This window comes from Dromaius novaehollandiae, chromosome 8 (genome assembly GCF_036370855.1).
Source record: "Dromaius novaehollandiae isolate bDroNov1 chromosome 8, bDroNov1.hap1, whole genome shotgun sequence".
NCBI classification, from domain to species: Eukaryota; Metazoa; Chordata; class Aves; order Casuariiformes; family Dromaiidae; genus Dromaius; species Dromaius novaehollandiae.
This window is the reverse complement of record NC_088105.1, coordinates 15954654-15978612: the sequence shown is the minus strand read 5'-3', so window position 1 is coordinate 15978612 and position 23959 is coordinate 15954654. Positions and strand designations below refer to the sequence as shown.

Sequence of the window (23959 nt, the reverse complement as noted above, 5' to 3'; positions counted from 1 at the left end):
GTGCAAACATATGATAAAACAGCCACTAATAGAAGCTTATGGTATAATTCCAGCAAATGTGATTATGAATAATAAAGTTCTACAGACAAAGCTGTAGAAGAGACAACAGCTCTCTTTCTTGCTGTCTGGATTGGCTTAAGTGTCGTACCTGGAGTCTGCTGGTATCTTACTAGTTTCACAACTTGTGGAACAAACTCATTTTATTTCAGATTTCTGTTGAAACATATGTACTATGACCACCAGAGGGACCCTTTGCACTATGATGCCTTAAAACACACAACTTCTTTTCTAAAGATTTATTTGTAGCAGCCCTAAACAAAAAACCACTGTAGCATATTATTTCCTAAGCTTTTATCAAAAAAATCTTACCTGAAAATCCTGGTTTACAGCTACAAATATAGCCCTCTGCCTTGTCATAGCTGAACTCTGATGGCAGTCCTGGAACACTTCCATACCAGTTAGCCCAAGACAGCTCTACACATTCACTCTCAGAGAGGCATGGATTACTGCTGCACTCACTTATATCATTTTCACAGTGGGAACCTGTATATCCTGTGAGCAGAAATTAGAAGAAGGTGTTTAATTGATGTACTGTCAATTCATACCAGATCTGAAAATATTGTGAATATATATAGTGAATATTCGATAAATTTGATTTGAAACTCTGTCATGTGCTCAGACACCTCCTGGACACTCTCTACTTCTTAAAGGTGCAAGTGTTTCATTGCAACACTTTTTCTGGGCTAAGTAGCTGAATGCTGTTATTCTGCCTGCTTTTCTGCCTGGGCTAGGTAATCTTGTCTGTGCTATACAGACTTTGTTACTAGGAAGTAATATGGAGATCTGCATGAATAACAAGGCACTGCATTGTATGGTGTAGATATGCTCTCAGTCTGTGCAGTGTTCTCCTTACCTTTGCAATGCCTCCCTAAGACAGCTGTGTGGGGATCGTAAATTTGTTGATGTCTGTGAAGTGCTTTATCTGCTTGAGTTCAAAGTGCCACAAAACTCCCCACATTCCTGAAAACTGCTAAGCATTCTGCCTAATCTTTCTATTTCTAATGCACTTATAATATTGTGTTCCAACCACACTGTAGTAATTACTTTTAAAAGTGCACTGTGTTCCTGCATCCCCATTACAGACACAGACACTGAACTTCTTAGACTTCTAGTTAGTCTGCATGCTGAAAGGTTCACAAAGTCCCCTAAAAACATAGTGTCTGTGTCCGCAATGGGGATGTGCAAGAACTTTCCCAAACTCTCAGGTATGCAAGCATTAGTATAGGAGAACAGAGCCCAGGGTATTTTCACCTGATGTTGCAAGACAGAAGAACTTGCACTGATGACATGAAGGAAACCAGTTTCCCAATATCACATCTAGTTTAATTTTATTTATAAATAGCCAATCATTATTTTGCATGGAAACGTAAATTTTTAGGCTGACTTAATGTCATGTTAGTGAAGAGTAAAAAAGGGATGCTAACAGCAGTGAAATTCATGTACTACATGGGTTGAAGGATTAAGCATCCAATGGGGAGGTGGTTCCCAACATCGAGTTAGGCTCCTGTCATAACTCAATTATACTGGCAATTGCTCTGAAGAAGGCCTTTTCTTTTACTGTGCATAGAAATCATTCCTGAGCAGGGAGAAATGAGTGACTGACTTACCCATAGGGTTCTGGCTTATGATGAGAAGTGAAGCCTATTTAATACCAAGCCCACAGAATATTTTTAAGGTTATGTAGTTTCAAGCTTTTATTGTATCAGCAAAGAATGAGGACATATCTTACTACAAAAGCAAAGAAGTTGTTTATAGGACAATTTAGACCTTACCTGGCCAACAGTGACATGTATAATTGTCAGTGCTGTCCTCACAAGCAGCATTGTTGTAGCATGGTTGTGACCGACATAAGGGAATTAGGGTCTCGCAGTGTAGGCCTGTAAATCCAGTACTGGTACAGTTGCAACTGTACCTGCAACAGAGAATGCCAGTGTTTAGCAAGTCAGGAGATCTGTCTCAGTTTCTAAATCTACACAGGCTTCTTGTTGAGCTTTGGGTAACAGTTTGCACAGTTGAGTCCAGATCTGAGAGCACCATCTCGTGTTCTAGGAGAAACTACAGAAATTTAGAATGGACAATGAGCTTTTTTCCTGAAAGACATGGTTTTGTTTGGGAGCTGCTTGTGAATTCAAATTGGTTTTGATGGTAATTTCTTCTAAGAAAGTGATTTAAAAATTTTTTTTTGGAAAACTGTTTCTGTCACTGCTAATGCAATTTTCATAGGCTTAACATTACTCACAAAATGGAAAGGAAGAGATTCTGGGAGAGAGAGAGAGATTTTCTTTGAAAAACTATTTTTTATTGTTAGGTTTCGATATAGAAATGCCAATTATTTGCATAGTTCCAATAATAACAGTAATACTAACTTCATTTTGATAGCAATACTATGATTGTGGGGTTAGAAGTAAACAAACTAGCATACACAAATATGAATATTTGAAATAATGAACAGTGTGCAGATAATAATGTCTGCTTTTTCTCAGGTGAGCTAACTATTAAAAATATATAAGACCTTGTGATTGTACTCTGATATATTGCAACTCTTATGCTTAGGTTATGATCTAATTAAACACCTAAAGCTATGCATGTCATAAGAAAACACAGGCCTCTGCAAAATGACTGTGTTAGATATGCGTAGCTGGATGATCTTTTCCTAATAATAATCAGAATCAAAAACAAATTTAATTCTTATATGGCTTTCCTTTACATTAATATGATACACTAGCTACTGTACAGCTGAAATCATGGGGAATTTTGCTGAACATGAGATTTCTGAGTTTAATATCAGTGTCTTAGACTTGGAGTAAATGTATGGAGGGAAAGCTATATTGTTGAATGTAAGGGAGCATCAGAGGACAACTGACTACTGCAGTCTAACAGACCAGCAAATGTAGGCATTTTACTGCACTGTTTAAGCGTACACAACCAAAACTCCTGGCAGGCCAGTTTATACTAGTGTATGGATTATCCTTAAATCAAGATCAGAGATGAATTAGGTCAGTTGGCATTTGAATTTAGGATGTAAAATATAATCAGGAAGATGCGAATTAGTAAAATTTCATTCTGAAATATATTCTCAAACTGAAGTCTTTTTTTTTTTTTTAGCTGTTTTTTCACACATTTCCTCAACGTGCGTTCAATTTGGTGCTGTTCAGTTGTGCGGAGAAAGAGTTTGCCTTTTTTTCCTTTGGTCTAGAATGAAGGAACAGTGAGGAATATTCATAACTGCTTAAATCGAAGCCCCACTTGTGTGCCCTTTTCTCTGGCATATTTAAATGTTCCACGTTGCTGTGATCCTCCAGCAGTTCTGGAGGGCACCCTGCTTGCAGGCAGGCTGTGACTGAGGATTCAACTGACTTATTTAATTAAAAAAGTGAATCAGGGAGGTGAAAAGAAGTCTCTGACTTGTCACTCAGGCATGCTACAATGTTTTCATTTCAGGTGCAAGGTGACCTCTTTCTCTCACTGCACTCGTGCTTTAGCGACACTGAAAAACAGTAAATTGCTTTGTACTGTTCAGAGTCATTCAGTACTTCAGAAAAGAAATTCCACAAGGTTGGCATAATGTCACAATACTGTACAAAAGCCCATTTCTGGAACATGATCTCTGTCCCCCTCTGAACTCAAGCTGAGCATGTCTCTTGCTGACATGACTTTTCTGACTGATTTTTGTGGAGTTAGTATCTTTAAAACTGCTTTATAAAAACTGGAAACTGAACAATACAGGACAAATCTTATACTGGTAACTTCAATGCTTGTATGAATATACTCATCAATTTTTGGCTTTATTTTCTATAATGTACACTTTATGCATATATATCTTATGTTTTTTAGAATCTCATGCTGAGTATGCAAAGTGACTATCAAAGAATGAATGCCAGAGTTCTGGGTGCCTGGACTGCCCTTCGATCTCTGGGTAGAGCTATTAGCATTAGGTGAAGAAACTTACTTTTCTGTTGCTTTGCAATGTCCCTCTCTGTCTGCCTGCCTGCCTCTCTCTCTTGCTTTTTTTTGTTCTTTTTTGTTTTTAATTCCCCCTTCCCCCTCTCTCTTTTGTTCACGGGTTGCAGGTTGTTTTGAACAAGGAGCTGTTGTCCCATATGCCTGTAAAATACCTGGCACATTTCCTAATGACGTCTATTACTATGGTAACTATTATTTCTGTTTTTCTCTGCCTTTCTTTTCTAATGTTTCTGACTGTAAGTGTGGACAGCTGCTGTTGGCAAATTCAATTTTATGCACTTTCACATCTCTCTTGGAAATTAAAATTTGATGGACTTTAGAAAAAGAATTGATCTTTAAGTGATAATTCCTCAGGGCCAGATAAACAACATGTAAATATTCAGAAGTAAAAGTACAAGTGTAAAAAATGTAATTCTCAGTTAATCTTTGCCATAATTTTTTTTTTTTTTTTTGTCTTGCGGACTCTGATGCCAGACTTGCATACTTCAATCTTTTTTTTTTTTTTTTTGTCTTGCGGACTCTGATGCCAGACTTGCATACTTCAATCTTTTCCGGATTTGAACTGAAATCAGTGCAGGATCAGGAAATGAAATCAATTTAAAATGAAATCAATTATCTAACAATTTAGGCTGTCATAGAACTTCAGTCTGTAAATAGAGAAGTTAACAGCATGTCACATTCTTTCAGGATACGTACCCATTGACACCATCTGTACACTGTCCCCCATGGAGGCAGGGCTGACTGACACACTCATTGATGTTGGTTTCGCAGAGATCACCGAGGAATCCAAGCGCGCAGGAGCAGGCGAAGCTCCCCAAGGAATCATGGCAAGTTGCACCGTTTAAGCAAGGCTGTGATAAACACTCGTCCATGTCCAGCTCACAGTTTGTACCTTCAAAATCAAAAAACAAGCAAACCCTAGACTTAGAAAATAGTTAATTTTGGAGGTTTCTGCAAGGACTGTTTTAAGTGCAATATTTACATAATCTTTTTTTTAAGCAATTGCCTATTTTAAAAAGAAATTTCCTCCTCAATGGGCACTGCAAGACTAGTTTTTTCTAGTCTTGGGAGAAGTTACGAAAAAAACAAAATGGCTGTTAGTCACAAGGATAGATACAATACCAACTTTCTTATGTTAGGTTGAACATGGAAGCAGAGTAAACGAATTTTAAGATTATTCAAACTGTGCTACTATCATATTTATATATTACAGAAATGACTAGTCATTTAACAATCTTGGCAGTCCATTTAAGGATGCACAGTTTAACACAGTTAAACACAGTGAATTAAACACAGTTAAAATCCTCAGAGTAAAGATATGAAGCAATGTCCCAATTAACTGCTTAATGTTTCTTAAGGTTTAGCAATGTGTAAATGAGGCCGGTTGATGCCGTGTTTGCAACAGGTCAGAATCTTGGAGCTGCTCTTCAGATATATTTGATGAGACTAAATCAATTCTAATATTAGTTTGCAGCTATTTGTGATAATTGGCAGGTTAAATCTACATTTCTTTTCCTCTGAATGTTTGGTGATTAATGCTTTGCAGCTGCTGCTCTGGTTATTCCAGGATTTTGTATGCTTATGCACTTATTTAGTATTTGGGGTAATAAACCATTATTTTTTAATATAACTTTCACCTGCTGAGTCAATTTATTTTACCAACTGCAGTATCAGCCACTAAATGGATTAAAATGGAAAATTATAATGAAGAAGTTGCTTTCAAGTTGACTCCACCGTCTCCTGTTTGGCTAACCAAAGTCGTAGAGGTATTGTAAAGATAAAGATGGTAAAGTTTTCAGAATTTCCTATTTGAAAGGGAATCTACAACACTGAGACTAGCGTCCTTCTTTGGAGAGATGAGGATTTTAGTACAGGATGATTGGACAGGCTCCCAAAAGATGAGAACAGGCACATTTTGATTAATTGATTTTATGTTTGCAATTAAGGACTCACCTCTGAGTCTTACATACACTGTTTTTACCAGCTCTGCACTACTGTGGAAAGTGTACATTCAAATTAAGAACACTTTTTCCCAAAACAACGAGACTGCTAATATTCAGTGCTGCTACTTGATTACTAATTTACTTTGACCGTTTTGAATGTAGCATCTTCATAAACATCTGTATTACAGATAAATATCTGGAAATATTTTAACATATCAAAACAAAACTTGAAGATGCTATCTGTTAATAATTTTGTATTTAAACATAAAAGTCCATATATTTTAATGAGATCTTCCACCTTTCTTGTTATTATGAAATATTCTTACTGTAATTTTAGTGAATGGATTTTGATAATTTCTTGAAACCACACATAAAAAAAAACTAGATCATCAGTCCTGCACCTCTGGTTTGAGGTTCATAGATTCAGCTAGCCATTACTTTCAGTGGGAGGATTCCATGAGACCCTAATGCAGGAACTCTTACGGTTTTGTGGTAATGTGCATCACATCCAAATATAGTGAGCAATCCCTCTGTGGTCATTGCCCTGTGAATTCACTGTAATTGTAAACAATGCGTTTGCAGAAATATGTGTAGTGACCGTAAATCTGACAGAGCTTGTTAACAGCTTACTGTGAACGCTAAAAATCATGTGACAAAACAAGCCCTGTTCAATTGATCCTCAGTTCAACCAAATTTAAAACTACAGGCCTGAGAACAGCCTGATGATTAAGATGAGAACACAGCGCTGTTTTGGTTCATGTCTTTAATCTATCAAGCCCAGTAACCTGCCTTCAGCAATGTTGCCTCAGAAGAAAACTCGTCTCCCTTTACAATGTATCTAGCCAATATGATATGCCATACAAACAGGGGGGATTCCTTCCTATTCTTTATTGAATCTGCTAGCAGATATTTTTTGTATGCCATGAAAAGAGATGAAAAGACTAGATTTATATTTGCACCTCAGTCTAACATTGTCATAAATATGCTATATGCCAAATATCATATGCCAGAAAATAAAAAGCTCCAACAACCCCTTTCACAGACATTGTGTAGGGCTAAGCCATTAGGAGCAAAGACATTCTGTTTTAGAGCACGCAGAGTATTTCAGCATATACTGAACCACACAAGTGGTTTGAATTGAGAGACTGGGAATGTGGATGTAGTAATATTTGTGTGGTTCCTTTGGAGAACTAGGATTATTTCTTATATGGATTGCTTTTTAAATAAGTACTACTGTGTGCTTCTCTGTACAGCCCCAGTCAATTAAAGGTAAATGCATTCGAGGATGAAAGAGAAAGCCAACATTTTCAAACTTAGGTACCTACAGATATGATACCTACCTTACTAAAGTAAGTCACCTTCTGGTCAAAGATACTAGGGATCTGCAGACCCTGTATAGTTCTAGGTGGACCTATATGTTCTTAGTACCTCTGGAAATCAGTAAATCAGGTCACCCCTTCCACTCTCACACATCTGTAGTATTAAGCTCAAGAATGACAGGAACAAAAGAATGTCCTGATGTTCTACAATATGTATATATTAATCTTAAGCACCATCATCTGGATGGAGTGTGCCAGCTATATTTTAGTCACCAGGTTTAAAAGGGCGGGCAGAGAATTCATATCTCTCCCTGCATCAAAAATAAATAGAAGAATTATGTATAATTAGAAAAATTTTTATTAATCCCAAATCAGAGGGAGAGGGTTAATTTCTTGGAGTGAGAATCTGTCCTGCACACAGATCTGTGTTAACTACCAGTTATCTGTATGCATGAAAAGACAGAAGTGCTTTCAGGTAGACAGTTCATTAGGTCTTATAACACTGCAATATCCTGACATAATAGGAGAAAATCAATGGGGCTAAATCCAATCAAAAGTTTCAGTGCTGAGAAGTTAGGAACTGCAATATGTATACTCTAGAGTATGTGCCCTCAGCTAGTATTTCTTCTGAAGAGCCTTTGAAAGGCGGCTGCTAGTGCTGGTCGTAATAGCCTTGTGGCTAGAAATGTCAACAGCAAGTTAGTAAACTGGGCTGAATTCTCCTCTCAGGTTGGTTAGAGTGGGAAGTGGGGAATGTTGGTTTGAAACTTGAAAGTCAAGGAAGGAAACTGAGGCTCTCCACTTTGTGGGGAAGGCCTTGATCTGCTAGGCTAGGATATAAAAGGATATATACTCTTGGTGTATGTTTTGTGAGTTCATAGAATACGCCCTGGATCAGGCCCTTTGAAGAATGTAGTGCTGCTCTCTGCCTCCCCACAAGTCCCAGTGCGGTCAGGCGAGATCTCCTTGTCAGCAACCACACTGGAACAGTGGAGTGTGTTGCGCAACACAGATCTGCAGGAAGCAGAGGACAATTACTGTTGGATGGACAATGTTAGTTGATATTAACATGTGAAAGTTTATCGTGATACCACCATGAATTTTCTGGGAAGTAAGATCTGTGCTTGGGGCACTCCATCCCATGGGAGAGGCTGTAAGTGCCAAGGATTCCCTTGCCCTCTCTCTCAGAGTACAGATCTGTACTAAGCCACCTTGGTACCTCTCTGAGGAGAGGGAGGACCACTGCTATGAGTGGGAAGGGAGAGTACAGCCAGAGCACCACCCTCTATTATCAGATGGGAGGGACAGTGCAGGTAGCTCTATCCCATTGCTGGGCAGGGAGGTGGAGACAAAGGCGCAATGAGGCTGAGTGCAGGGCAAGGCATCTTTCTGTGCTGGTGATTTGAGAACTGAGTGCCTAAATGTCTGCTGAAGTTTTCATTTAACTGTCTAAGACTTAGGATGCATCTACTCCTAAATATGTGCGTGGCATATACATTACTGATGAGAATACTGCATGAGAACTAAAGGACAGCTTTCATTTCATCAGGTAATATTGTATGGAATTGATTTCAGTTTTAGTTACATTATAATAAAAGGTGTTGCACAAAGAACAAATCTAGCCCATTATACCTATTTCATCAGTCACTGAAACAGCTTTTCCTATTTAAAGGATGTGCTGATGCCTCTAAAAATGGCTTTTTGAACTGCTATGCGCCCCTGATAGTTTATACTAAAATGTTCACTGGCAATGGAGGATTGGCTTCAGCTTTGTCTAGCAAGGTAATTAATGTGACTAGCTGTGGGTAACTAGCAGGCTCTTATACCATACTCTGTTGGGGTGAATTAGGTGCAATTAGCACAATGGAAAAATAATGCATTTGCCTAAGGTATTCTGACAAAACTTTGACAAACCAACTGAGTTTCATTATTTAACAGCTGTGTGACACATGTCTTGTAAATAATTTCACACATGCAGAGCATTATCATAGTAAACTGCAGATGTCATGCTAAATTCTCCAGTCTTCAGTTCTTGGTGCATTCTAATCTCTTCCATTTGTGTAAGAATTATGTGTGACATTTCTCAGCTATTTTAAGAAGTGCAGCATACCAATCATACAAAATAGCAGTCATAGTCCATGAAACAAGTAGCAACCAAAGCCTGTAACTCAAGCATTTGGTTAACATTACTGCTGTAAATTTACTGCACATTCTCTACCTACATATCAAAATATATAACCTTTTTAACATCTTAGGGAAATGAGATGAGGCTGGATGACTTCCCACAGTAACTCATGGTGTCAGGCCAGGATAATAAGGGTTGGCAAGATCCCCTGACAAAGTAAATGTGGATTTTTATTATCAGTGGGGACACCTTGGGGCTTTCATTCAGTAATCCCTCTGGCTTGTGCATTTAACACAACTCACAGCAAGGTGCAGAAAATAACAGAAAAAAATGCTTCTGATAAATCATTTGTTAAGTAGCCTTTAAAAGCTGGTATTTTGCTGCAGAAGAAACAGCCAGCTGCTCCTATATAGAATTATTATTATTAGCTTCTTTGCTGCTGGAAGCTGTGTCTGAGCTGTATGTCAAAATACTGAAATCTCTTCTGCTTTATATTTCAGAACTCTTTTCTTCCTCGGCGCTCTCATTTCTTAGCTTTGCTTGTCCTGATTGCAGAGCACTGGGAGTGACACTGCTAGATTTTTGGTGCGGCCAAAGAGCACCAGCCTGGAAAGTAGCGGAATTTTATGATAAAGTGGAATAACTCCAGCAGAGTAAGTTTCTTCCAACAGTTTGTGTTGATCTAAGTCTTCATTTATTTTTGTTTGGGCTTTATTATTTTATCATAATTTCTTCTGCTTTGTCTCTAAGGTGCATATTCTGTTTTTCAAACTGAGTTCCTAGGCAATAGATCCAGTCCTGAACTCACTAACAGTGCAGGTTTAACAAATACAGTTTCCAGACTACAACAGGAGGTCTGAGTTGAGTCTCATCATTTCAAAGTAACCATGCTGACTGTTAATAGGTTTTTCCTTCCTTGTGCTCTTTGGCTCTCCCCTGGTTGCATAGTTTTCCCATCACCTGGCCTAGGCTCAGACACCCACTGGCAGCAGCAGGGTGGCAGGAAGGCCACAAGCTTCCCTCAAATAACATTCTCTTTGCTCACGAGGGTTTTTAACTGAGGGCTGGCTTCCAGCTGAATGCTGTGTCAGACACTGGAAAGCTGCTTTTTACCTCTGACTTCCCGTCCTTCGTGGAGCTTTTGGGATGGGGTTTTAAACCACATCTTCTTTCTCATTCATTTGCATCAGTTGAAGCAGTAGGTGTTTTTTCCCAATGTTTTTCTGCTGTATGATTTTTTTTTTTTAACCTGATGGTAATCTGTCACTAAAATGTCTCCCCTTTTCTCTTTTTAATGATTTAGTGTGCTATCCCTTGCAGTCCTATCCCTGAACAGAGCTTTGAAATTTGAGGGGAACTGTCTCCTAGAACTATTATAGGCCCTCCAATAAAGGAAGTAGGCAAGAAATATCACACTCATGTCTTAAAAACGGGACCATACAAAATGGAATTATCCAAAAATGGGCAGTTTGGAATCCTGATAATACTCTTCCTTCTTTTTAATTTATATAACGTCCTAGTTTCAAATGAATACTCTGTTTCTGGGAAGGGCAGAGGAGAGGAGTTATGATTAGTCAATAAGTTAAATTTACACAGGTTAAGCAGTGAGTTCAGAGTATGTGTGGCCACTGTTCGTGTGGAGAGATGGGTTTTGCAGACGTAGCGGCACACTTCTCACTTTTCTGTTTCTGTCTGGAAAGCCAAAAGCTTAGCTGTAATCTCTGTTTTTCTCCATCAGCTAGTTTTTCCCTGGTCCTTGATGTTTTGCTCTATCCTGGTCTTGAAAATCTTTTTTTCTAGGGTTTCTTACCATGCTTATTGTTTTTATATCTGAGTTCATAGTTCCCACTGATGCCAAGACTTCTAACTCAACTGAGAAGTTCACTATATGGCACTATAAAAGTCCTCCACTTTGAACTAAAAACCTGAAGAATGAGAAATGGGGTGTATCAAGTTTTTCTTGATTATATGAACTGCTAACCTCCATTCTTGACAAATGTCCACTCTTCTAGAATGTCCAGCTGTAACTTCCTATCTCATACAAAATAGTCAGTGCTCTACAGAGGAGGAAGAGGTGCTTTTTTGAATGCCTAGAACCCACTGAAATATTGCCTCTTCTTTTCTCCCCAGAAAGAGCATCTAACACAAATTTTAGAAACTTACTCCATGTCAAAAAGAAAGAATATTTACCTGTGGATTCAGTCAGATTGTTGATCAAGGAGTCATTTAGAAGAATAGTAAAAGGGGAAATCATGAGTTATATGCATCAGTAGGTTAGATAGCTTAAAAATCAGCACAGTGAAACCAGAAAGGCATCTCCATTTTTAGAACTGATGTTGAGGAAAAAGGATAGATTAATTTATTTTGCCTTGAATTCCAGCAAAGTAGAAGAAGAAAGAGGCCTATTAGCTATAGTGGATAACGGAAAGCTGACAGAAGAGGAAGAAAGTCTAAATCAGGTGTTTTGAAAATATCCAAACATGATACCTTTGCTCAGAAAAGGTAACAAATTAAGAGGAGGGGAAAAAAGGTTTTAAAGGAAAATGCTCCTGAAAAGCAAATATAAAGGTTGAAGAGTACAGTTTGTTTAGCAAATCAAGCAAGTCTAAGTAGAACTAATCTTTAAAATATCACTGTCAAACATACATTTTGGTCTTCAAACAAAACCTACGTGTAGCATTCTGAGGGCATGTATTTTCAGAATGTTTCTTTTAAGAGAAAAGTTAACCTAGGCCTTGATCTTCATGGAACTTCTCTGTAGATTTTGGGAAATGTGAGATTTCTTTAATCCTTCTCTATTTAGCACTACTAACTCACAGATAAGATAACCCATAATGCATCAACACCCACTGGAGCTGGAGCCAATGCAGTAATACAAATACAACCAAATAAGTGGGAGGGGGAAATAAATCTTGGAACATTATGTGTGGTTGTTCTCCACAAAGAAAAAGTTGTTTTTAATAGTGCTTACCGGTGTACCCAAGTGGACAGATGCAGTCATACCTTCCTATCTGGTTCAGACACATTGCCCCATTCAGGCATGGATCTGAAACACATTCATTCACTTCCAGGTCACAGTGCTTGCCTTGATAGCCTGGGACACAGTAGCAGGAGTATTCATCAACCCCGTCCCTGCACACTGCTCCATTGTGGCATGGTTCAGAAGTGCATTCATCAAAATCCATTTCACAGAGAGTACCTGTGTAGCCTGCACGACAAAGGCAGGTAGGGCCAGCCAGGCCATTTTGGCAAGTGCCTCCGTGTTCACAAGGGTTTGTGTCACACACACTGATGGCTATTTCACAAGTAGTTCCATTATACCCAGGAGGGCACTCACAAGTAAAGCTGAGGTTTCCAGCAGAGCTTAAACAGGTAGCGTTTTGAAGACAAGGGTTTGAGGAGCAAGGATCATAGGTTTTATTGCAGAGTTCCTCCACAGTGTCAACTGATGTGTCTGCACAATGGCAGGTATCGTCTTTATCACCAGCAACGCATGTACAGTTCTTTTGGCAAGAGTTTGGCAGGCACCTGGAATCATTTCTCATGCAAAGTGACTCTAGAAAGGAAAAACAAAAAACCATGAGAACTTCCAGAGCACTTGGAATAAAACAGAAAGAAAGAAGTACAACCCTTACCACAACTTTGCTTCAAAATTAATTGTTCCAATTGTTGGCTGTTGAGAAGAAAACAGAACTGATAACTGCAAGCAGTGTATTAATAAATATAAAACAAAGAACACTATCAAAATTGGACTAGGTTGTGATTCTTGCCTCTTCTAACAGCCGTGGTCTGTCAGGGTTGCAAATCCATTGCTTAACACTAACAACAACACTGTCACAAATATTTCTGATCAACAGAGACAACCAACAATATGGAATGCCATAGGTGCCATCAGGCTGGAAGGACATGATGAACATGGTGTAAACATTCCCCCCCGCACCTCCAGGAACTGAGGATTAAAGGCAACTTGAGGTTGCCTTGCTGCTGTAAAGACTGGCAGATAGTAATAATAGCTACTTCTCACTTCCCAGTCAAGAGGGAGCAAGCAGCTACAAGCATTGTTCATAACCCACAATTGAGAAATGCTAATACAGTTAAAGTAGTGAAGGATGTTCTTTCCAGTCAAAGAAAACAAGAATTTTGCAATAAAACTGTATGATTTTTATCATGATTAATGATCTCCATAATGTAAGAAATGTCAGCATTCAGCTGAAGTGATGAGTAGAGCACATGCAAGTATACATAAACTATTTCTAATTTAGTGTTAGGGATACCAAGCAATAGCAGTGAAGGTGCCAAATATTGAGCATCTGAGGTAGGTGAATTGACCTGGGCTGAATCCTGCTACCACAGCTAGACTGCCCACGGTATCAAGTGAGCTAGATTAAAGCTTGAATACATTTATATGTACTGTGATCGGGTCTCCCAGTTGCAACATCGATACAGGTGAAAAGTGCAATAGGGTTCTAGTGATCACTAACATCGTCTCCTCATAATGTCATGTTGCTTCTATCATGATATGACATTGTATCAGTATGGGTGAGTGGAAATGGTGTTAATCATCAGTACACTTCTTGCAGCATTCGGGAATTTTGTCATTCAGACATAACCTGATTCAAGGCTGCTGGAGATGGTAAGATCTGAAGAGATGATTGCAAACATGGTGTTTAGAGGCTAAGCTTATGAATGCTTAGGAGGTGACAGTGGAAGAAATCCTGGAGTTGCCTGCAAATAGCTTGCTAGTGAAATGAAACAACAGCAGATCAAATCTCATAGACACTGATTGCCCATGAATGGAGAGAAGTAAGGCAAGTGCTTATTTACTGATATAAACCACCTAGAAGAGAGGGAGGATAAAAATACTGATTTAAGGAGCCAAACACATGTATAGCATTTTAATTCGTACTGATCAGACTAGAAAATCTGATTTATAGTATGTAGAGTTTTATCTGGTACAATTTTTTCTTTTGCAACTGATATCCCCCATATTATAAGGAAATCCTCTACTGTATATTTGAATCCTCTACCATACCTTTGAATACCACCACACTTCTCCAGTGATTATGCTGTGGCATTCCTCAAAATATATGAACAGTAAAACTGTAAACAAATATTCTGCATACTACTAGAGGAAAAAATTTATGGTTGTATCACAGGAAAAAAAATGCAGTCATATCTCGGTTGAGAGTTTATGAAATAAAGCAGAACATTTCCTCCAGAAAGAAGGTAATGATTCAGAACAGAAAGATTCATGTGGGCTAGAGAATGAAAGTTGTATTTAACAATATGTATGCAAGTCTTCAAAATGTCCTATTTTCTTCTTTCAGTTTTTACATTTATTCTGGAGTTATATTTGTATATAAAAAGTATAGGTTTCTTCTATTAACTTGAAAATGAATGGCAGAACGGTGTATGCTTGTGCAAATGGGGTGTTGTGGATGAGTTGACCTTTTCAGAAAAATGCAGACCAATTTCTAATTTCTTTCCAGTTCTGGGGATTGAGAGTTAGGACAGTGGACTCAATAGAAAAGGAGATGGGCACTGGAAGAGAAGGAGCGTGCAGAGGCACTTATTAACTGGAGCTTGATCAGTGCTGATAAAGTCCTGGGACAGAACCATGGCTGACTGGGAAACTGAAAAGCTAGGATTGATCAGCTGAGAATAATAAACATCAACTGAGGATAGTCAGAGAGGACAAAATGAGTGATGAGGGCACGTTTTTCATAATACATATTTTAATATGTAATATAATTTAACTTGGTTCTAGTCCCAGGAAGGAGAGGTAGAGGAATAAAGCCTGAGAAGGCCTTATCAGCTTAGAAAAGACTTGCACAGTTTACACAGATATGACACTATGCCAATAAATATGGAAATCAGAAAAGTGAGTTGTGCTTCCTTCTTGCGGCTTCCTACTCGAGATGTACAGAATCACAGAATGGTTGAGGTTGGAAGGGACCTTTGGAGGTCATCTAATCCAACTCCCCTGCTCAGACAGGGTCACCTAGAGCAGGTTGCCTAGGACCATGTCCAGATGGCATGTACACATGAGCAGTAGTGCTTCCGAGAACAAAAAGCACCAATTTGAATGAACCTGGTGGTTGTAAATGTGTATGTTCATCGAGTGAAGCACCTGATTAATATTTGTTCAAACAAGTTGAATGGAGATTGATGTAATAGCACAGATGGCAACAGTGACATCATGATTTAAAACAAATCAACAATGGTCTTAAGGATTACATAGAAATATTATTTCTTTTGTGTTTTGGGAGGTTGCATGTATAAGGAAAACCTGAGAAATGTTTTTGTTTGGCCTATTTTTAGTTGTTCTGATGCTCATATATACCAGAGATAGTGAGAAGTACCCAGAAAAAAGTATGATCTCTTCTAGATAAAGATAATCTTTATTTAACACAGATGAAGATAGACCTCATTAAGAAAGAAAGCTAAGAATTGATTAGCAGGTTGAGAGCTGCTGCTTTACCTCCAGTTATCTAAAGCAAAAACAGGAAAAAAATAGTACCTCTAATTTACCTCACTTTTAAAACAATCTTCTTTCACCTGTTAACATTCAGTTTTGCACTGAGAGCAAATATTGCATCCCCTATGCTATGTCATTTGTATATTCCCCAGCTCACAGCACTTACTGTATGCAAAATTCAAGATAACAGACTGGCCATGGGTGTAGATGACTTGCTCCCCAGTCAGCAGTATCACAGACTTTTCTTCTCAGCACACTCTTATGTATGTTCCAGTACCCCACTTTACATATATGTGTATATTATCCATGTATTTAGTTTCTTCTCTTTACCCTGGATAATGAAAAGTTGACTGTACTCTATTTTACGTAATCTATTATGTAATCTACTAATTAGAGTTAAAATGAGCTAGACTGAGTTCATCTCACATTTTCCTTGGGATTGAGCAACTTTAAATAAAGAGCTTACCTTTCATACTGCCTACCTACTTAAAATTCATTAAAATTGCATGTATAAAATGCATTTGAAGAAATTAGACTATGATTAAGTTATAACTTTGTCTAACTACTGTACTGTGTAAACTGCAGGTCAGGTCAATCATTCAAGTATTTCTTGAGTAGAACCACTGTGATATGAGAGGCAATTTAGTTAATCACTATTGCCACTTCAGAGTTAATTTGCATGCAACAACTCAGTATGTTGTAATGACTGTGTATGAGAGAAGCTGAAGAATATGCCTGTTTGCAGTTCTGATAGCAAAATACTAGCTTTGAGCATTGGTACTTACAAAGTTTCAGAGTTCACTGAGGCGTTAATAGTAATCCTTTCCTGGATTTTTTTTTTTAACTAGTATCTTAACTTTTACTTCTCTGGCTTTTGTAAAACAAATTTCTTACGTAGAAATTGCTGATGGACAATTCAATGTAAATGTGTTTGTTCCAAGAGTGCCTGGAGGATGTTTTTGTTTGATTTGTTTTAGAAGTTTACAGCAAAACACTAAGGGATTTGCAGAGTTTTATCTTCATTTCTCATGCCCTGTGCCATTGGTTTATTTGTGTAGTTCTTGAGGAACACAAGAGTTCTGACATTCTTAGCAGAGATGTAATTACTGTTGAGTTTTAGCTTGCTCATGATTTAAAGACTAGAATCAAGAGTTTTTGTTAGGGCTACCATACACTAGTTTTGTCCCAGCAGTAAAGATGCATCTCAAAGAGATAATCATTAAAGAGCATGTAACTATCAAGCTGTGGTTATCAAATGGTATGCATTTTACCAGGGCGTTTCTATAGTTTTTTGACAGGAGTCATGATCCTAAATGACACGTGTGTGTCAGAAAATCCTTGGACCCTGGCTTCGCAGTCAGAGCACCAGTTTCAACCTGCTTGAAAAAAGTTATTTACACTACGTACCTGGCTCCCAAAAGGAAACTCTGCTGCCCTGCTGCAGTGGAGTAAAGTGGAAGGATGGGTTTGGAAACCTAATGCTATTCAGAACTACATGGAAATAGTAGAGGAAAAAGAACGTAATGTGGAAGCTGAACATCGCTGTGCTCTGAGATGTGATGTGGTAGTGTAACAGTTTCTGATGCAAAGGCTGGCTCAGTCTGAGCTGATGATTGAAGAATATTCTTTACTACATATGCAGAAAGAGATGTAAGAAAAGGAAATAAATGTTTCCGTGTTGTCGGGAGCTTGACTTTTGGTAACATTGAATAGGGATAACCTGAAAAGGCCTCATGTTCTAGTTCAGATACACATAGGAGTCATTTTCATTCTTAACCAATTAAGATCACTTAAGCAGTGACTTGTTCTGACAGAGATTCTTAACATTTGTATTTAACATTATAAATATTGAAACAAAATGCTGATCGCTTTGATTTACACTGACATTTGAACTAATTCTCAGTCTTTTTATAAACATCGGTACCTTAATCTGATTACTGCAGGAATTAGTGACAAGCATTCTACCCAGTGGTTTAGTCCTTTTGATATAGAGGAGATGTTTGGTAGTATATTCAGAAGATGAAACACATCAGATTTGCCTAGAGTTTTCTCTGCAAAATTCTTTGCAGTAAAGCTTGCCACCTACTGGAAAATCATCACTAGTACTACAAGTATGTCAATAGTCTATAGAGAGCTGGCACAAACTATTACAAATAAGTAACATCCAGAAAGACAGGGTCAGTTGGATAAGCTTACTTAAGTGTATTGATGTTCTTTGTACATGAATAATTGAGATTATGTAACTAATCAGCACTAGAAATGCATGATTTCGGTCTAGTAATGACTTCTTAGAGATCCAGAACCGCTGTAATGATGCAAAACAATATTATTTATGATGTTGGAAGTGCATGACAATGACAACGTGCATGACAATGTATGAGGGCAAAATTAATTTAGTGGTAAAGTTAACATAAACAGGGCAGGAGCTCTGAATGGGCCAAGGCAATTTGGCACGGATGTTCGGACTCCTGATGAGAAGACTAGTGATCCTCAGTAAAGCAAGTATTTTGAAGTGCTCACCCTCAAATCTTTCCTAATTGAGAATCCCAAGGATTTCGTCTAGATTCAGTTTAATTTGGAGAGCTATAGAGTTCATGTAGGCTTTTAAATATGTCCTGCCATCTAAGATTCATAAAATCAAAAGTAAATTGATGATCCCCAATTCTGAGAAGCTGATCAGCAATCTTTGTTAGCCATTCAAAGGCCATAAACAAAAGCTAGCAAACTCCATTGGGCTGCTTTTGATATAAACGTTCTTCACCAAAGACTTGTTCTTTCTGGGCACGATTCTTCCTACAAGTTGGTGAAGTATCATAATCGGCTGCAGGCTTTTAAATGAAATTTCAATTACCACAAATCACATTATTCTGACCTTGAGTCCACTTAAATTTGTTCTTGTCTGGACTTTGCTAATCAGTTCACTATACCTGTAGGCTGCTTGTAATTGCAATGCTGTTCTTCAGACGTGCCTTTTTTCTCTGAAGGAGGACTCTGAGCTTTATAGAAGCTCTCAACATTAACAGCTTCAGGGTCTTTTTACATAACCTGCAGAGATTTTTCTGACTTTCTTAACAGAGGTGGTCCATTTTCTAGAAGAAAACTTCTTTCTACCAGAATATAACTAACTTCTTGATAGCCATATAGTCATCAACATTGAGAAGTCTACTGTGCTTTGGGAAAGGCTTTTTTTTTTCTTTTTAACACAGAGCTATAATTTCACACCTTTTTTGAATTAAAACTAGGAAGCTACCCCAGCTAATACAGGTAATACAGGTCACAGCAAAATCTGACACTTTGTTCTTAACTCACACATTTTGGAATGGAATGTATAGCAGAAAACCAATCATGCTTACCTGGAAGGAAACTAGGGCAAGGCACCATCCTCTAACATCCGCAGCTTGTTAAAGACACACATATTAAGATACATGTCTGCTGCTATGTCTCTAATCTTCTTTTCTCCTGCTGTAATGCATATGCTGGTCTAGAAGCTGAGTAATTAAACTTACTTTAAAAAATATTCTTAAGGAAACAATGATCAAACTAGGAAATAGGGAAAAATTTTGTTCTCTTTTTAAAAAAAATCAACTCCGAAAATATGTGCCTTTTTTTTTTAATGTGCTAAAATAACTGGTAATATTGACGTCTTGGTCGTTGTCGGTCATTTTGACAGACAAAATTTCACCGGAATAAATAAGGCAACAGTTGCTTCTCTTAGTGCTATTATTTCACTCTGTCTTCTGTTGACTCAGCAACAGCACATAGTATTTGTTCACAGGCTTGCAGTAGAAGGTTTACCTTATAATGAAATAATTTCACTAGAGAAATGATGGTGTAACATATTCCCAAGGACTCAAATAGCCCTGTGTCTGGAGTTAGAAGTCAGAACCTTCAATGCTTGTGTTCATTTATTGTCTAAAATTTGCCCCGAGATGTTAAAAAAAGTGTGTGAATCTGTGTTACTGAAATATCAAGCTCTGTGACTTTAGTGAGATCTTGAAATAATTAGCATTTAACTGGAAATATTTGAGTATTGCCCAAGGTATTTAGTGCTGCATTGAAGAATGGTTGGCTTTGGTATAACTAGGCATATCGCAGTTTATCTGCAGTGCACCATGACATAGAAGATACAGTTCATCACTATGACAATAACTTCCTTGCAAAGACAGCCTTAGAAAGTTGTGGGTGTGCATATATATTCAATCTTGAAATGCTACTTGATGTATCTTGAAGAACCAGGGAAGAGATGAGCACAGCTGCATAATCTACAGTGACAGAAACTGGGAACAGGTACCTTCACCATGGACTGAAAGGAAGAGATGCCATGTGTGGATCAGCATTTGGCAGATGGGAAAGAAAAGGACATAAGAACATGCCATTCAGGATTAAGCAAAGCCAGGTAAGGGGCTATCCTAGCCCTCAAAACAGCTTTTCCATTCAGATTCTCTGTGAATAGATCATTTCAGTTTTTCCACACAGTTCTGATTTCCAGACTGAAGACTCAAGCTTTCTAAATCTTGAACTGATGCTACTTTATTCCTTCCCTGCCCATCTCCCTACCCATTTGTGTATTGCAGCACCTTTCATCCTAATTTCACTCATTGCTTCTCTGCTTTTCCATGTTGTCTCAATTATTTAATGTAATAAGCATTTTATAGTTATTGTGGTGTCACTTCTCTTTTCCAACCTTCACCTACAATGGAAGTGCCACTCCCTAAGACCTGACCTTCTCTATACATAGTTTGGAATTATTACTTGATCAGCTTAATGTACTTGGGAAGGTATAAACACACTTAGGACAAACAAGCAAGCACTTGCCATTGTGGCTACATATATTGTGGACATAAAGGGTTAATCATGAATCTTTTTACTTCCGTTGTATGTCCAAAACATCCTAACATGTTGTTATAGAAACCACTTTCAGAGTTTAAATCTTGAATCAAGATTATTGCCATAGTAACCACTGCCACACACACACACAGGCACAAAAGAAAAAAGGCAGTTACTCAAAATATTCTGCTTCTACTGAAAAGGCCAATTTTGTTCTCAAATACATTTTTATCAGCAGGAACAAGAAGAGTAAATTAGCTACATATTTACTGAAGTAGAAGTACCATATACAGTATATTAGCATAACAACCGAATAGCATTACAATTTTAAAATGTTGTTTAGGAAACACTTAAAGATCAAAGCTATGTATGAGTCAAATTACAGAACTGGTTGTCTCTGTTTCATTATTCTCTGATCATTTCAGCAATCTCAAGCTAATTTGGTGCTACTCCCCAAGAACGAAGAATGTTACAGTTTGCTGTCATTTTCTTTTGCTGTTGTTTTATCTTTGTGCTGTCCCAGGCTTCCTTATCCTAGGAGCATTTCAGCAAGAATGCTTACAGCCACACCTACTGATTATACTAAATACAGCAACAATACGACAGGCTTTCCTAGAGAATGGCCACAACGTGCCTACCCAGCAAGCCCCCGTGAAGTGCACTAGTTCAAAAGCACTCACTAGGCAGACACACTCACAGCTGCTTTCCCATCTTATTCAACAGTGCTAGAAAATGATGGGAATGGGTGCAGCTCATTAATTTGTGAAGTCTGTTGTCAGCAGTGGACACCTCAAAAATACCTCAAAACTGAAGTAAATGCTTTCTTCTCATAGTCCCCTTTCGCTTCTATCCTTTGTTTCACTGCAGTGAATTCTCTGCAGCTCTCACTTTGTTTTGCATTATACCATAGGGTCTGTTCTGGAAACAGGAAGAGAATCAGGCCCATGAGCTCAACAGGGCTGTTAAAGTGGCACAGGGGAGATTCACTAGCCAACAGCATCTCCCAGACCTGCTGGAGGCCTCACAGAAAATGCTGCAGGAAAACCCCTTGACAGACTGCACAGCGCTCTCCATTCTCGGCTAGCAGTTGTGGAGGGAGATGCCACACATTTGTGTTCTGGAATGCCTCTGAACACTGCATGTGTCCTATTCACTACTCTTTTTTTGTCCCATTTCTTATACCAACACAGGTCACAGTTACCTCCTACTGACTGATTCTGAAAGACAACAGGCCCAGCTGGCCATTAGGGCATGGCTCTACTAGCAATGCCATATTCAATAGTAAACAGGCTTGTTTTTGCTGTGAACAGTATAGAGTTTACCCACTTCTTTACCTTTATATCTGGCACTACACCACTGCTATTTAAGTTGATGGTGCTTAGGGTTCATTGTGCTTTTATGCACAGATATTTTTGGTTATATGAGATGCAAGACAATGGCTGATCAGGCCCAGAAGGAAGTTAACATCCACTACCATAAATGATGCAGGCATTGATCTGGAAAGTGAACTGATACCTGCTGTGCAATGCCCATGGCTGTATATGTTCTATTTGAATGTAATGTTCCTCTTTAATGCACATCTGTGCATTCTCATTCTCTAAGTCTGGAGAAGAGTAAAGACATGAACATAACTAGGTGTTGCATCTTTCCTATTTAGAAGTGATGAAAAGTCTTTTTAGTTGAATTTACACAACAGAGTTTTTTCTTAAAACAATGGAATAGGATTCTTCCACACAGAGACATGGAAAATAGACAGTTGATCCACAACAACATATGGTGGTGGGAATCTGAGGGCCAGCTTCAAGTCAGCTCTTCTATCGGTATCTCTGAGGCAAAGAACATGGATAATAATTGTGTTCAAAATTTGAAACAATTTTATGTGATTTTTTTTATCATTCTGTAGGTTAAATGTCTTTGTCCCAAGGACTCAGTCAATACCTTTTCTGCCTGCACTGCTCTTGGAGCTTCATTAAAGGTGGGTACATCCTCAGCATATAACATGGGATGCAGAGGATGCATGTAAAGAGATGAGAGTTTTTGTAGAAATGAAGAGATTTCAGATGTGAAAACCTAGGTGGTTTCGTTAAGGGTGTGAATTTTGTCAGAATCATCTCCTTTACTATAAAATGTTATCATGCATTGCCTACTATTAGAGAGGTTTTTCAGCACACCTAAATGGACTTGTACTGGGTATCTTGACAAAGGCAAGCGGATTCATAAAACTCTTCTGAAAGGGGTTGCTCCTGCCTTGTTCCCAAGAATTACGAAGATGGCAACAAGCCTTTATAAATTAATGGAAGCCTAGTTTGGCATTTCCAAAGCTGTCATGTTAACCCACTGAGGGGTGCAAATGCTGCTGTGAGAAGTGGAGAAAATACATGAGAGCAATGCTTGCAGTTGGAAACATAGCAAAATGCCAGTGCAGGTGGTAAGAAGGAAGGCCAAGATGTACACCTAGGAAGCAGGCACGTGGCAAAACAATGAGGGAAAAACTGCCAGAGCCCAATAGGATTGCACAAAGATGAAATCATGATCTCACTTCTCTGCATCAGCGGAGGGATTTTCAGAAATACAGCAGGAGTAACATAGTGTAAAACTGTCAGTTTGTGAGTTTGGGTGAAATCCAGTTGCTCTTGGCTCTTACTAGATAAAGGAAATCAGGGAGTAAAAGAGCTGTTCTCTCTCATAGAGGCCAGAGCTTGCCTTGTGAGACACAAGGTCTCACAGCTTCTCTGGAGTCTGGAAGCAATTTGTGGCATTTTGCCTCTGTGTAGGATAGAGGCTTCCTACTCCTGTTGTGTTCCTGGCTCCCACTGAATTCAAACTCAGCAAGGAAGTTGAACTGGGAGACCCTGCCTCTCACAGAGATGAACCTCTGCTGATCAGTGGCTCTTAGCTTTTATTTAGGTCAGAACATGCTAGTAGCCATACTACCACTGTGCCTAACCATTAACATGGGAAAGAAAAAGTGGCCAGAAACGCTGCCAATTGCTGCTCTTTGATCTGAGCTTGGGAGCACAGGAACTGAAAATTGAGTACAAAATTGACTTTAGGTCCAAATTATATGTCCATTTGTTGTTCGCTTTTGAAAACCATGGGAAGGCATTCTCTTAAATTGTCTTTATCTTTGGCGCTATTGTCCACTTCATTGTTTCTTTCCTCTTCTTAATATGAAAATGACCTACAGCCATGATTCTAATATATTGTAGCATATAAAGGTGCAGTGATTTTAAAACATAGCCAC

The 23959-nt window shown here is 38.4% G+C and overlaps 1 protein-coding gene across 3 annotated transcripts in view; it reads right to left on the bottom strand.

The window, feature by feature from the left end:
* The window catches only part of CRB1 (crumbs cell polarity complex component 1), a 136569-nt gene that overhangs the window by 66187 nt on the left and 46423 nt on the right, over nucleotides 1-23959 (bottom strand). For all 3 annotated transcript variants that reach the window (XM_026119108.2, XM_026119099.2, XM_064515763.1), the window contains 4 exons: nucleotides 12382-12966; nucleotides 4720-4915; nucleotides 1833-1972; nucleotides 370-552 (listed from right to left, as the gene is read on the bottom strand). In XM_026119108.2, the coding sequence (XP_025974893.2) occupies nucleotides 370-552; nucleotides 1833-1972; nucleotides 4720-4915; nucleotides 12382-12966 (1104 nt within the window). The remainder of the gene's footprint in view (nucleotides 1-369; nucleotides 553-1832; nucleotides 1973-4719; nucleotides 4916-12381; nucleotides 12967-23959) is intronic.